Source organism: Rhineura floridana, chromosome 3, assembly GCF_030035675.1.
Source record: "Rhineura floridana isolate rRhiFlo1 chromosome 3, rRhiFlo1.hap2, whole genome shotgun sequence".
In the NCBI taxonomy this organism is placed as follows: Eukaryota; Metazoa; Chordata; class Lepidosauria; order Squamata; family Rhineuridae; genus Rhineura; species Rhineura floridana.
Window position 1 is genome coordinate 189,707,771 of NC_084482.1, and position 16,160 is coordinate 189,723,930.

The 16,160-nt window shown below is 44.9% G+C and overlaps 1 protein-coding gene across 1 annotated transcript; it reads right to left on the reverse strand.

The window, feature by feature from the left end:
- Positions 1-146: 146 nt before the first annotated feature.
- OGG1 (8-oxoguanine DNA glycosylase) lies at positions 147-15,956 on the reverse strand. The gene is made up of 7 exons (XM_061618894.1): positions 15,617-15,956; positions 11,236-11,612; positions 10,014-10,193; positions 6,382-6,563; positions 5,611-5,758; positions 3,804-3,853; positions 147-2,359 (listed from the first exon to the last, which is right to left on the reverse strand). The coding sequence occupies exons 1-7, from the start codon at positions 15,856-15,858 to the stop codon at positions 2,252-2,254; spliced, it is 1,287 nt and encodes a 428-aa protein (XP_061474878.1). The 5' UTR covers positions 15,859-15,956; the 3' UTR covers positions 147-2,251.
- Positions 15,957-16,160: the final 204 nt, after the last annotated feature.

Here is a 16,160-nt window from a genome sequence, read left to right on the forward strand (position 1 = left end):
TCTACCCCATCTGTGTGCAAAGGGGTGGGAGAAAAGGAATAAGCAGCTGCCACTAATCCCCCAGCATCAACCAAGGGGGTAGTGCATGCCCACAGTTGTTGGAGCTATTTCTAAAGGTGATAAAAAGTTAGAACACGAGAGAGTCCTACGAGGACAAACTTGTTTATTATTGTTGTTACAGCACCTAGAAGTCAGCTAAGCACTTTATAAAAGGATAAAAATAAATAGGTCTCTGCCCAAAGCAGCTTACAATCTAGAAATAGTCAAGACAAAAAGACAAGGGTAGGTATAGGGAAGGTTTTGCTGAGTCTCCTGATGTTAAAAACACAGGCCGTGATCCAGCTTTTAACATCCTATTCATTTTGATGGGAAAGATTCAAGCAAATGCCTAAGTCTCTTCCACTGAAATCTTCAGGATTGAAAAGGGCTTAGCTTTGACCACAGCATGCTCACAGTCTGGGCTACAAAATACAATTTAAAACTTCATTATATATAACTGGAGGTTGTTAAAGCAAACAGCAAAAAAGTCAGGAAGGAAAAATAGAGGGGAAAAGTATGAGTTATTGAGCCGCAACATTCTAGATATAAAGAGCAGCAAGAGAAAAGGGAGGGCGATGACTCTACGAACAAGAGATTTTAGATTCAATTAGAAAAATGTGAGATGAATGAAAAGCCCAACTGAACTACAACAAGAAAACTTAACTTGGGCCTCAAAAAGAAGACACAAAATCTCAAATCCAGAATGCTGATCCATGAAGAGAATGTTTGAAAGATGTTTATGGACACATACAGGTGGGGAGGGGAGGGGAGGCGCCTGTTTCACAAGGCTGCTTCTGGAAGGTGCTTCCTCAACAACTGGAACAGGCGGTATAATATCAAACCAGAAGTGAGCCAAGAGCACATTTCAGAGGAGATTCTTGTGCTGGCTTTGGCACAAAGGGTAGCCATTTCAGCATCTGGACTGCCAGCAAACAACCTGGAGTTCTTCACTGACCCCACCTTGACAGTGGGTGACAGGCCCTCTCACTTACTGATCATCTGCAAAACACAATAACCCCAGTCTAGCTAAAACTATTCCTGACTAGCACTGCATTTGCATGCATCTGTTCAGAAGAAAATCCCACTGAGTTCAATGGGGTTAATTCTTAGGTAAGTATTCACAGGATTGCAGCCTTAGTCCTCCTGAAAGAATTAGGACTTGAGAGTTAATCACTACTAACTTGTTCCGTAGGACTTTGTCCTGGCTAACTTTAATGGAATCGGAGCCAAAGACTGGAAGTGCCTTAAAAGATGAACACATCCTGAGGACAGGAATAGTCCGAGATATGGGGACCCTTTTTGTTCCTGCCAGTCTGCAGTCCAGGAGGAGAGAAGTGTATTTTGCTACACAAACTGATGGCTGACAAGCAGTCGGACTCCTTCATATAAAGCTGAGTGCCATCCAGTGGCAAGGGCTTCACAGTTGCAGAGCACATGCACAAAGACACAGTCATATATATGTATATATACAAACATGTACATTTAGATGTTAAATACAAAGAGAGTGAATTGTGAAGTTAAAAGTGTGACCTCTCTCACACTTAAACACACAACTTGGAATATTTTAATTTCAAATGACACTCTACTAGCCTAACTTCTTAACCACACCTAGATTAAAATTTAGTAGGCCCAACAGGGGCCTGATGAAATTTCTCCGTGGGGTGAGATCTGGGCTGAAGACCACCAGCTAGCTCCCTCCTTTCCTCCCCTCCCAGCACCTGAGCGAGGCAACTGATGTCAACAAGATCACTCATGAGACTCCAGCCCTCGCTGGCATGCAGGTCTCCTCGCACAACCATTATGTGTAGAATCACTTTTTGAAGTGAGGTAACCAGACCAAAGGCTAGATATATAGAATCAAGGGCCTGACTCTGGTAAGGAGGGAATGAACCCCAATGGCCTGACTGAGAAACGGGCCTGTGCCACACTAATACTGTACCTCAAGGCCAAAGCAAATGACAAAAGCCACAAGAAAAAAAGCATTCTATTCTATAATACATTGCGGCTACATATCAAGCTTACACCACCACAAGCGACCCCTGGTGGAAAAAGACAACAGGAGTTTTAACGAAGGAGCTCCATATCACGCCACTCTGCCTCTTTGGCAGCCCCTATTCTGAGCGTAGAGGTTCTTATCTGGCTACAGCCCTGTATAGGAAACTTTTCTCACTTGCCCAAATCAGGCAAACAAAACACTGGGCTGCGAGGAAGATTATGACGTCAAGGTAGAAAGGCTGCTCCTGGCAACTTTGACGCACCGGTGTTTGGCATCTGGATCTGAAGATTCCTGGTACTTTCGCAGATCAGCACAAAAAAGAACCTGACGAAGGAGGGAAGAGAATCAGAATTATTATTTTTAACAAGGGGTGGCTACCTAGAAGGTAGAGAGTGAGCACAGAGTGAAAAGTGCCTCCACAGAGACACAGGTTGCTCAAGGGGGTGGTGGTGTCCCAGCTAGAATTTTGCCAGCTGTCCCAGAAGCAGCAAACCTCATTTATAAATATATATAAATTTGTAGCTTCACATTGAGGGCAAGATCAATCAGCTCAGGGATCAAAAGAAGGTGTGCATGCCTGCATACATACACCAGCCTACTCAGACCAGTTTAGCAAAGGGTGAGCAAGCACTCTTGAGAGCCAGTATCTATAAGGCTACGTATTATTTTGTCTGTATATACAAAAGGCAGTTAACATCTTCACACAATGTCTAATTACAGAATACACTGCCGCAAAACGCAGTGATAGTCACTAGCTCAGAAAGCTTGAAAAGGGAAATAGATAAAAATTCATGGAGGATGGCTCTATCATTCTTTCCAAAAGTCAACTCAGGCGAGGTGTGGTGATCACTATGAACAACAAACAGTTCCACCTACAAACAAGAGGGAGGTCTCTGCAAGCTCAGGAGAAACTTGAGACTTGCAGAAGTATGCAGAAAAGGGGACAATCACCATCCCCTGCCCCCGACAGAAAAAGCAGATGCGCTCACACGGTTAAAAGGGGGAAAGGAGTTGCTCAGAGCCAATGAGGAAGTGAGTAGGCTGGCCAGCACACTTTGTATTCACAATGGTAAGTGAAAGGAAAAGAGGAGGAAGCAAGAGAGAGGAGGAGACAAGAAAAGAGCGAGGATGGAGAGGGACATAGAATACGAGCACAGCAACATTTTGGGCACAGTGCAGCATTCTGTTGCTATTCCTGCTTCTCAATGGCTATTATCCATTGTGGCTCAATGGAACCTCCATGTTCAGAGGAAGCATATTACTGAGCTATTGCCTTCAAGCCCTGCTTGTGGACTTCCTGAAGGCATCTGGCTGGTCCCTATGGGAAGCAGAGCCAGGTGTTCCTTTGGTCTGATCCAGTAGGTCTCTTCCTATAGTCTTACGTTTTAAACATAGCAAGTCATCCACATATTGTGGCAAGGAAAGCTGGATCAAATTTGCACCGTTCCTTCTGTTACTGCTAGGTAGAGGGAAAGGACAGGGAGCTGAAGCCTCATATCCTGGCCATGAGAAATGGTGCTCTGCTCTCCCTTCCTGCTTCCCAGATAAATCCCAGACATGGACCATTCACTCTGAAGGACTAGAAACTTAAACAAAGAAAGAAAGATAAGATTCTTAGAATGCTGAACTATTTGCCCCAAAACCAATTTCGGCACTTTAACAATATAGATGTGTATGTTACCTTCTTACACTTAGCCCTGGCCACAACTGACATGTGCCCGAATCAGCAGGGGGAGAAAAGCGCCAATTCTCTTCCTTCTTTACTCACCGCTTGCGCCCATCCAGCATATGGTCCCCACAGACTCCGGAAGAAATTCCCTGAAGGCAGAGCAATCAAGACAGCAGACTCAGTAGTGAGTTTTAGGTTGCAAGATTGACCATCTTGGGCTGGTGGGCGGATTAATGCTCCACCTCTTGAGATGGGAACACAAGAAGCTTGCTTATACTGGGTCAGACCTTTGGTCCATCTAGAACAATATGGTCGACGTGGACTGGCAGTGGCTCTGCAGGGTTTCAAGCATGGGACAATCCTAGCCCTACCTGGAAATGGATCGTCCATGTCCTGTCTTGTATTAGTATGGGTCATTTTCAGGTACTCTGGTGTGAGAAAAGACTAAATCCTCTATATGGTCTGGGTTTAGAGTATCTGAAGGTTGGCCTTTTCCCACACAACCCTGCCCTGTCAACTAAAATCTTTCTCTGGGTGCCCCTGGTTTCTATCATTAATTCAGTGGCTAATAGACAGAGGGGGGGCTTTTTAGTGGTGGCACTCAAGCTGCTGAACTCTCTAGGCACATTCACCTGGAGCCTCCTTTACTACCTTTTAGGCATCAGGTAACATCCGTCCCATCCTCTCAGGCTTTTAATAGCATTTGATTGCCTTCTGTGGTATCTGTCCCTTTCTTTTCAATGGAGAATTAGTTTAAAGTGTTCTTACTGGCTTACTGTTATTATCCTTCGCTTTGATATTACTGACAGCCCTTATTATGTTTTTTAATTGTGGTTTCGTCTAAGACTGTTCTAGCTTTTTAATTCCCATTGATTTTAATTAAGGTGCTGAGAGGCCGGGATAGAAATCCATCAACCTGGGTTGGGTAGCAACCTATGGTCCTTGGCCTCATTTCGTGTAGTGCTCCTAATTTCATGCAGCTTGCAGAGATGGAGTTGCACAGAGAGAAAGCAAGCTGTGAAATCCTGCAATGCTTCCTGCTTTGGGGCTTTGGCTCTGCCCACCATCAGCTGGGCGCCCCGACTGATTTGTTCTGTGGGTCAATGGCCCTTCAGAGGAAAAAAGGTTCTCCACCCCTACCTTAAACAAACGAACAAACAAGTGAATATATAAATATTTACCACTGTTAGGATGGGAATGGGCTACGACAGAGAACACTGGAAGCCAACTTATTCCAAGTCAGACCACCGATCCATCCAGCTCAGCATTGGCTACACTGACTAGCAGCGGCTCTCCAGGGTTTCAGCTGAGTGTCTCACTCAATCCTACCTGGGGACCTTCTGCACGTAAAGCATGTGCTCTACCACTAAAACAAGTTGATGTATCACACTTGGTTCATGCTTACCAGAATGCTTCATATCTGCACAGTTGTTCCCACCCCATCTTGAAGACAGAGCCCTGGCTCATTTTCATATTGGGTGAGAAGTGCCCTGACAAGCCATAGTGAGCACTTGGAGCAGTCAGCAATAACTGACTATAACTCATTACATAACTGAAAAAGCTCTGGTCCTTTGTGGGGTAGGGAGCTTAAGCAATCGCAATTGAGCAGCCCCAGTTGGGTGGAATCTCAGCCACTCCTTTGTTAAAGGGAGCTTCTTCGTTTGCTGGGGCTTCAGTAAATGAACTGGGAATTTCCTGGAGCTGGAACAGCGCGTACCACTGTTCTTATTTGAAAGTTATGCCTGTGGTATACAGCAGCATGCAGTGGACACTAGAACTAGGTGACAAGAGTCTCAATGCAAAACATAAATCTGTAGTTGCATTCTCAACCAAAATCCAGGAAGGAGCTGGGCTGTGTTTTGCTCTGGCTCACGAGAGGCAGGCACCTGACTCCATTGGCCCTCACCGATCTCTCGATGCACACGTTCCGTCACACTGCGGGCCCCCAAGCCAAGCTCTTGGCCATAGTACCGCTTGGCAACCTGCCATATATGGGTGTCCACCGGCACTGCCTCAGCCTTGTCCAGCGCCATGAGACACACACAATCAGCCACCTGCAAGAGAAGCAAAGAACACGGCATCACAATAATGGTCCATTGCACTATCAGTAATTCTTGTGCTGACGGGATGGACTAGTTGAACATCATCCAACTGTTGTACACCGCCCTGAGAGCTTTCTGCTATAGGGCGGTCTAGAAATGTAATTAAATAAATAAAATAAATAAATAAAAATCCACAATTATAACAGGTAATAAATTTAAAACCATATAACATTAACTTTAATACGTAACAAGAACCAGCAATAGCACAAACTGGAAACAACATTCAGCCTGGTAAGAACAAGGAAACAGGAACATAGGTACATAGTAATCTGCCTTGTACTGAATCAGAACATTGGAGCATCTAGTTCAGTATTGTCTACACTGACTGGCAGCAGCTCTCCATGGTTTCAGGCAGCAGCCTCTCCCAGCAGTACCTGGTGATGCTGGGAATTGAACCTGGGACCATCTGCAGATGTTCTATCACTAAGCTCCCCTTCCTCAAATCAAATATGTAAAAGCAGCACCATATATTGTATCACCACAAGTGGCCACAACTACTCCCAGCAACCCTCCTGGAGCATTAAAGCTTTGGTTATCATAATAACAGAGGGATAAAGTGCCCAATTCACACTCACCTTGGCTCCCACTCCGGGCAGGGTGCACAAGGCATGCCGAGCTTGCTCATAAGGGACGGCACGCAATTGCTGCAGGCCGGCAGCACCACCAAGTGTCTTCAGAACAGCGCGGGCACTCTCACTAACAAACCTCGCCCGATATCCGAAACCAAGGTCCCGCAACCGGGCTTCTGTGTCTGCTCCTGCAACAGGATACCCAAAGAAGAATCACATCCTTGTGAAGAATACTACTGTCAAACAGAAAAACATATATCCAGAAACTGTATTATTTCCAAAGAAATGGCTAATGCAACATTGGTCAATTAACTGGTTACCTAAAAAAAAGATGAATGCAGATCTTACAGATCACCGATGGAGATACTAATAGAGCAATGCCAGTATTATACCCATATTCCAAAAACAAATATATTAATTCTACGTATCTTCTACATATCTGCTATCCTTTCCTAATCCTCACACATTTTACATTGGTTTAAAATAACAACAGCCTCCCAACAGCATGTCAGCCAATCCTGTACTGAAGGCCCTTTTAGACATTTCTATACATTGCAATCTTAGGTTTTGCAGCAGTAAAGTAAATTAGCCATCTGTTGTACCAACTTCTTTCAGATACCCAAGAAGAAGCACCAACAACCTACCAAGACATGCAAAGCTGACATGTATTTTAATCTGTAATTTTATTTATTCATTACATTTCTACATTACCTTTTTCCTCCAAGAATCTCAAAGTGGTGTACATGGTTCTTCCCCTTTCCATTTTATCCTCACAATAACCCTGTGAGATACGTTCGTCTGAGAGTGAGTGACTGGCCCAAGGTCACCCAGTGAGCTTCATGGCTGAGTGCATATTTGAACCCTGGGCTCCCAGGTCCTAGTCCAACACTCTAACCATTACACTACAGTGGCTCATTTTACATTTTAGTTTATAATGTAGTTTTAACTGTTGATTTTACTTATACTCTGATTTTTTTTAAAAAAAAGTTAAAACTTTGACTTTTATTGACAATTTTAATGTATATTTCATATTCTTTGTAAACCGCTGAGAGGTTTTTTTCCATAATTAAGCAGTATACAAATTATGTTAAATAAAATAAACAAAGAAATAAATACAGGCAACAAGTAAAACCTAACGTAGGCAATAGTACCTATATATAGGCAATGAATAATATGTTATCTCCTTATTGGTATAAATTGCTTGATTCCAACAAGTTCACATAATGAGGAAGTCCCCAATCATGCAGACAGCGCCTATGCTCATGAAGGTTGTACATGCGTTTACACTTGTAATGATCTCCAGAGGAATGCAGTCTTTGTGAGTATGGGGCCTGTCCTCTCCACATTTATTCTATATCTAAAATGCACAGAACTGTTGCATGAAAAAGCTGAGCAATCCTTAAAACCCATCGCCAGTTGCCCACATTTCCAGCAATTAGCTGAGACTCTAAAACATTGTCTTTAAGTAGGGATTGGAAAACCTTTTCAGCCCAAGGGCCACATTCCCTTTTGAGCAACCTTCCAAGGGCTACATGCCACTGGTGGGCAGAGCCAGAAGCAAAAAAGGGCGGACACATGGATGTGACTCACCTTTGTACAGTCGGCAATATGGCAGCCATGCAAAACTCAGACATTTTGACATGCACACACAGCCCTCCATCCTCCATCCAGGCAAGCAAGAGGCATGATCCGAGTTCAAGGACACGTTCCAGCCTGGGAAAAGCACTCAAGGAGGGGGTGGAGCAGGGTTGATGAGGGTGTGTGGCCTGGGGAGAGACCCTGAAAGGCCGTTATTTGGTCCCTGGGCCTGATTTTTCCCCCAGACCTGCCTCTAAGGTTTTAAGCGTGACCTCTATGTAATGTTATAGTGGTCATTCCTTTAAATTGGGCTCCTACTGGGAGGAAGAGTGGGGCATAAATTTGATTAGATAGATTAGATAGATAGATAGATAGATAGATAGATAGATAGATAGATAGATAGATAGATAGATAGATAGATAGATATGATGTGGGGTCCAGTCATATAAATACAGGCCCTGAACATTTAGTGATATTAGCCTTCCCAAGTCTTGTTGCCAAGCAGTTTGCAATGTTTTCTTCTGATATATTATCAGGTATAAAACTAAGATACCTTTAATAACCAGACTCTTTTTAACAGTCATTCAGATGTAGACAGCATACAGACCACACTGCTGCTACTCATTAACTAGTGCAGGAAAGGCCTGATCTGGAGGCAACGGTCCATAAAAGTGGACTAATAAGCAGGAGGATCACCTCTTGGGTTGTGGAATGGTTCTCTTGACACCAGGCCCTTTCCTCCTGCACTCACTCTACTTTCGGGTTGACAGGCGATGGGCAGTCAGTACTCAGAAGGCTGTCCTGAATCAGCCTCGCTCTTGGGGCACTTCTGGTGGTTCCCCATGCCCCTGAGGTTTGGTTGGCCTTCACTAGCCTTTAGTGTGGTAGACCCTGCTGGCCCTGTGGAACTCCCTACCAGTAGAGGTTCAGCAGGACCCATCCCTCCCTGCTTTCAGGCCTCTTTGAAAACTGTATTGTTTAGACAAGCCTTTCAAAAATGATTTTTCTCTTTTTAACAAATCTGTATTTATTGATGTTTTGTTAGTGTTTTAATGATGTTTTTGTGGATTTTAGTTTTATATGCTGTATACCGCCCTGATGTATTTTTATGAAAGTGCAGATTATACATATGTACATAAAATAAATAAATAAATAAATATGCCTTGTAGTCTCAACCCTCCCCCCCAAAAAATAAACCCTGTTTTTAAATTTTCCTTGGTGGACTGCCCTGCTAGGCAGCTGATTCTTTAGAGTGGTGGATAATCTCACTCACCTAGCCCCACTCTCTAAATTTTGAATTCTCTTTGTCTCATACTCTCAGCCAACAAGCCACTAAAAAGCAGAATTGCTGGCCATTCCCAATGGCATGGTTGGCTAACCTGTGGCCCTCCGGATGCTGTTGGACTCCAACCACTGTCAGCCCAAGTATTAGCCACCCCTGTCCTATAAGGGCCCTATAACATTTGCTACCTTTTATCTGGCAGGCTCCTCTATTTTTTTCCTAACACAGAAATGGGGAAATGGGGAGAAAAAAGCAATTTCTGCAACTAGAAACTCAACATTTTGCAACAGGAATAAATTGTGAAAAACATACTTGCATACATTTATTAGTTTTGCATGCTATACTTTGATAGCCCAGTTGCCTTCCTGTAGGGGGAAGAAGCATTCCCCCTCTTTCTAGGAGATATATGGTAAGCAGGGGAAGATTTAGACACACAGAACAATGGGGCACAGTAGGCATCAGTAAATCAAAGGGATGGAGACTCAAAGGTGGCAGATGCATGCAACCAGTCCTGATCAAAGACTTCCCCCATTTGAAAGTGTTCAGAGGCATCTACCCTGATATTTTCAGCTATATGACCATAGTCAAGCAACTTCCTTTCCCCCCAGCTCCAAATGTAAGTGTGGATAACAAGGATTTCAGAATATTTCTCCAATTTCACATAAAATACAATATTCCATGCCCAGCTGCATTAAGGGAGACCAACAGCCAGGCAGAGTTTTAGCCAGCCTTCTCTTGGGGCACCTGAACCCAGAGCATTTGTCAAGACCGTCTTTACCTGCCATTGCCTGCAGTGATGGGAATGCGTGGTATGTCTTGGTGTCCAGTTGACAGAGACGGCGCCCAAAGGCCTGGCACAGGTGTTGGATCATGTTGGTGATGCGCGACAAATGATTGTTGGAGGTGCAGATGAAGGAGAAGAGGCATTCCACGGGGTCCTGTCGCAGCACCCGCACTCCTGGGATGACAGAGGCAGGCAGGCAACCAAACACCTGTTTAACTGATAGAGCTTGAAACATGCAGGCCCTACAAATAAGCTGAATGGGGTGTCCCCAAACTGATGGCTCTCAGCATCCAAGAGTATGTGTACTCTGCAACCCTGTGGAATTAATTATTGGGCTCAGAAATTCTTTTACAACTAAAAACAAGTTTCTAGTTCTTGAGGCAGCAAATTAGGGTTGAAAATATGCAGGCAATATATGGTGAAATATCAGAAGCACCTCCTTGCAGGGGCAGAAAAGAAGTTGAATAGGGTTAGTGGCCTGACTCTCCGTTACCAAATAAAATAAGCAAATTGGCAAATGTTCTTAGTTGGCATTATTTATACAGATAATGGAATTTAGCTTTTCTTGGCACTGAATTTTGCAAGTGATTTCTGGACTTTTCAAATGCAGCCATACACAGTGATAGCTGCAAGAGCTAGGGATCCACACAGGGAACAGAAGGAACTCTGAACAACAGATCCTTTCTTCAGCATCACTTGTTGGCACATTTCTAAAGCTTTCGCTGCAGTCATAAGGACCAGAAAGCTTATTCCCTTAAAAATAATGGGGGACAATGAAGCTAAGATTACTAGGAGTTCAAGTCTTGCACCAACTTCTGTGTGAAAATGTGCACATTTGGTAGCATGAAGGGGTGGGAAGGCCCGTGGAAAAAAACAGAAAAAAATGAGAGGGAAACCTTTTCCCTGTTTTTTTCCCCATTTTTTTGAAAGAATTTGGAATAAAAACGAAGAAAAAAAATTTCCCCTGGTTTTCTTTGTGTTTTTTTTCCAGGCCTTCACATATCTAGTAGCATGTGGCACAATCACAATGCAGGCCCATTATTCCTAGGAAAAGGAAACACCAAAAAGACCAAGGCTACCTGCTTCCATCTCTTGGTATCTTCTGGTGAACTAACCAGGAAACTTACCCTCTTCCCCTGTTTCTTCCATCACATAAATGACCCTTTTCTCGCATCATCACACTATCAAGTTCCAGGACCATTCTGACTTCACCTACCTGGGAACTTGATGGCTACTTCTCGAAAGTGAGAATCAACGTAGGACCAGCCCTGGTACAATGCAGATAAATTGACGTGTAGCTGGAAATAATCCTGGAGTATCTGCGAGGGAGTCAGCCCATCCATTCCCCGGACCAGCTCTCCTGGCAAATGGCTGCCTGAGCGCTCGCTTGTGCCAGGGCGGATGGCCTCAGGCTGTGTCTGCTTCCGCCCTTTCTTCAGTGGCGGTTCAGAGAGGCCCTCTTCTTCCCTACTGCCACCATCCTCCTTCTCCTCTTCATGCAGCGTGTACCAGAGTTGTTCCTCTGACTGCGTGAGGGTCCAAACTCGTCCTGCTAGCACACCAGTCCAATACCCAGGGCTGGTTTCGGACCACCTGAGAGGAATGCAAGGCTAATCAACACCAGGGACAGATTGACCTCAGTTCAGAAAGGCTAACCTGGGCCTCCCCCCACCTTTCCTTTATACTTTATGCTTCCTGCCTAGTTGGAAAGGCCTGGTATCTATGGAGTCCGAAGGCTAGCACTTGCCCAGTCATGGCCCTGTCATCACCTCAACATTGCCTCTATTTTCATGGCCCTGTCATCACCTCAACACAGACTCCCATTTTCACTCAGAACAAGGCAGCGTGGACTCTTTCTCAGCTTGCTTGCCCAAGTTTGCACAGGCTGAGGAGGCCCACAGAACATGTCTTACTTAAGGTCTCCAAAATCATGAAGTTAGTGCCAAAGTCTTAAAACATCCAAAACAGTGGCTTGGATCTTAAGAAAAGTTAACATAATGAAGTTCATGGAAATAAAGTTTCTAATCTCCCTTCTACTCCAACCAGTAACCCCGTGTGCCGCCAAAAGCCTCCTGGAGGGCTGGGGGGCACTCCTGACCAGTGTGGAATCAGGTGTGGGAGAAATCACTCAAAATTGTGCTTCGATCCTAAGATCATAGAATAGTAGAGTTGGAAGGGTCCTATAAGGCCATCAAGTCCAACCCCCTGTGCAATGCAGGAATCCAAATCAAAGCATTCCTGATAGATGGCTGTCCAGCTGCCTCTTGAATGCCTCCAGTGTCAAGAGAGCCCACTACCTCTCTAGGTAATTGGTTCCATTGTCGTATGGCTCTAACAGTTGGAAGTTTTTCCTGATGTCCAGTCGAAATCTGGCTTTCTGCAACTTGGGCTCATTATTCCATGTCCTGCACTGTGGGACGATCGAGAAGAGATCCCGGCCCTCCTCTGTGTGGCAACCTTTCATGTACTTGAAGAGTGCTATCATATCTCCCCTCAGTCTTCTCTTCTCCAGGCTAAACATGCCCAGTTCTTTCAGTCTCTCCTCATAGGGCTTTGTTTCCAGTCCCCAGATCATCCTTGTTGCCCTCCTCTGAACCTGTTCCAGGTGAGATAAGCTCACTTAAAGAAGTCTATGGAAGGAAAGCTTTGTGTCCCCTTTCCCCATTGTTCAGGAGGGATATATGGGGCACCACATATGGCTGGAGGAGGGGATGGGAAATTTTCCTTCTGTAAACTATCTTAACTTATATTAGGATCAAAGCTAATGAAATCCAAGCTAATAAATTCTGACACAGCCTGCTCATTGGTGAGCTCATCGGTCGTCAACAAGTCGGGGCCCACTACCAGGCTATGGCCTGATCTAAGGTGTGCCACAACAGCAGCGCTACCACCATACGTCTCTGGTTTATATGTTTTAACCAGCTGATACATTTTAATGATTGAGAGTTTATTTTATAATGAATTTAAAGTGTTACAAGGTCCATTTTATCAAAATGAATTATTTAGTTGAATTGTTGTATTAGGTTTTGAAATGAATTAGCATTTCGACTGTTATTGTAATGATGTGGTGACCTGTATTATCATTATTATTTGTTGTGAGCTGATTTGGGCACATTTATGTGGAAAAGCAGTATGCATATTTAAATCAGATATCATAATAAATAATAAAAATATAAGGTAAAAAAAGTAAGAAATGGGTCCCTAAATGCATGTTTGGGTTAAAGGTGGGCCTGGGCCTGAAAAGGCTGAAGACTGCTGACAGCTGGCACGATCACAGATGGCTGGGGGGCCCTTCTCGACATCTGCTACCTGATCCTTCTGAGGACTGAAGCTGGGCCCTTCCATCTGCATGCAAAACTTGTACCCTTCCACTCAGCAATATCTAATTTATTATATTTGCATCTCTTCCCACCTCCCCACCTTCCTCCAGGGAGCTCAAGGCAGTTACACTGGGGTTGTTGTATCCTGACAACCCAGTGAGAAATGGAGTGTGTGCGACTGGCCTTGCAAGCTACATGGCTGAGCAAGGATTTGAACCCAACTGTCATGCAGCCCCAAGTCCAATACTCTAGCCATTTACACCAGCATATAGGAAGGATTTAATTTGCCAGATGTTCGTTTATATCATAACTAAGGCATATCTTTTAGTACATACAAAGGATTGGCAAGTTTCTCCTTCTAAGAATACCCCAGTTTGGGTAATTTTAGAGATGCCTTATTTAGCACCCCTCTTTGGATGGCCAGTATTGAGATTTACATGTAATAATAAGAAAAAAACTAGGCCACCTTCAGTTTTAGCTACTAGAGAGGGTGGCATATATCGTTTCATCAGTTACAAGTGGACCCTTGTTATACTCATGATAGATTAACTTTATGGGGTAATCCAGATTTGAAGATAAGAGAGGCAGCCTTGTTTGTGGAAGAAATGGGTTGAATGTGGAATATATACATTAGATCAGGCTCAGATGGTGCTCCTTCCTTTACATGCTGCTGTTTTAGAGATCTGTCTGTTTCATACATTTTTATTTCTAATCTTTATATGGTAAGTCAATGTGATAACTCATTTCAAGGGCAAGATAGACATCCCTGGAACAAATAAATAAATTATATTCAGTCCAAGACTTGGCTGTGAAAAGCCTCGCAGTGCAGCTTGGCCAACATACAGTCTTGTCATCAGACCTTGAGAAACAGCACCAACCTCCTCTGCATCATTATATGGCACACAGTATGTAACCTCATGAATAGCACATGCATTCATACTATGCTGCACCCACCTATGTGACACCTTGTTGCACATGCATGCACTTCTGACACCTAAAGCATCACCCTAATGGCAAAAATGGCTCCATTTTAGCTTTGCATCCAGTTCTGCAGCACCCCAAAAGAATAACATCCTGGACTGGTGGGGTTTGAGTCCTGTGATCCTCTCACAAGGGAATTCAAAGAACTCAGAAAGCTTTACTTATTCGGCTTCATGAAGTTAGAGATTTTATACACGCAGAAGACGGTGATGATTTTTAAAAGTACTGAACTAAAATACTATTGAGCAATAATATAGGCCTTTCAAAGCTGCCTTATATCAGTTCAGAACATTACTCCATCTAGCTTGGTAGGGTCCACACTACTGCCAGTGCCTCTCCAGGGTTTCCATTTCCACAGAGGAAGTTTTTCTCAATCCTACCTGGAGACGCTGTGGGACAAGAGCCCTGCTAGATTAGGCCACTGGCCCATCTAGTCCAGCATTCAGTTCTCACAGTGCCCAACCAGATGTCTCTGGGAAGCCTACAAGCCAGGCTTGAGCATAACAGCACTCTCCCCACTTGTGATTTCCAGCAACTGCCATTCAGAAGCATAATGCCTCTGACAGTGGAGGTAGAACATAGCTCTCATGGTTAGTGGCTACTGATTGAACATTGGGCCTTCCTCATGCTTCTGTCATTCAGAGAGGGCCCCTTGGATGTACCACAGCTGCTTTCTGCAGACAATGTTGCAAGGGGGAAATAAACTAAACCTGCAATCCTAACCCCACTTACCTGAAGTAAGCCCAATTAGTTCAACAGACCTTACTTCTGCGTAGCCATAGTTAAGGTTATGCTGTAACTAGCAAATATAAATTGCGGTTTAATGATCAGAGTGGATTCCCTATCACCTTTTGAAGACTTAGCTGCACAATAATAGCAACCCGTCTTACAAGGCTGTGGCCAGAATGAATAACAGTGTCAGGTTCGGAGCAGGTGTGATTAAGGGTCAGCGGAGACCCAATGCTACTGAAAGCGCATTGCGGAGCATGAGCAAGAGGGCAGGGTTGCCATCTTTTTCCTCGCAGAGCTTTTGTGCCTTTAGGCACGCAGGTTTCTCCATCGCTGCATCTCCATGCCAACGAGAAAAGCTGCATCTGCCCAAGAAAGTTGTTAAGGGAGAGAAAATGACAACCCTGGAGGCAAGTCCAGGGAAATGTGGGAGAGTGTGTGAGCAGGTAAGGGTTGGGGGGGGAGTGATGCGCTAGCAGGAGGGCAGCTGGAGGTAATTCAAGGAAGGGGGAGTCCTTTTGAGCAGGTTGCAATTCCACACTGGGAGCCGCTAGGAGGCGCACTAACCGGAAGGTCTGCCCGCCACAGAGTACCAGGTCGAGGCGGAGTTGGGCGCGCGGGCAAGGCAGGGAGCGCCAGGGGGTAGCGCGCGGTAGTGGCGCCGGGCGAGAGTTCATGTCGTCCCTTCTGCTGCTGCCACCGCCACTGCCGCCTTTGGGGTGGACGCGGGGATGCCGATGCTCCTGCCGCAGCTGTTGGTGCACCAGCTTAGCGCGAGACCCACAGCTCCGAGTCCGCAAAATCACCATAGAGTTCACCGCTCTCCTCAATTCGGAGGAGGGATCGCGCAGGGGTAGACGAGCTCCAGTGCTGCCCGCTCTAGGCCGTTAGTGCATTCTCAGTGGGTTAAGTGGGCGGAGGTACTGGCTTTATGAGCGTCAGAAGAAGTTATTCCGGTCCGAGAGTTGAAGTTGGGCAGGCGCGACAACCTTGGGCACTCTGGAATGGCTACAAAATGGATGGAGGGGGGGTGTTTTCTCCCCATCTTCCTGTTTTATTCATAAACTCCCAGTCCTCAATTCACGGAGGACTAAGGCCATCAATCGCTACT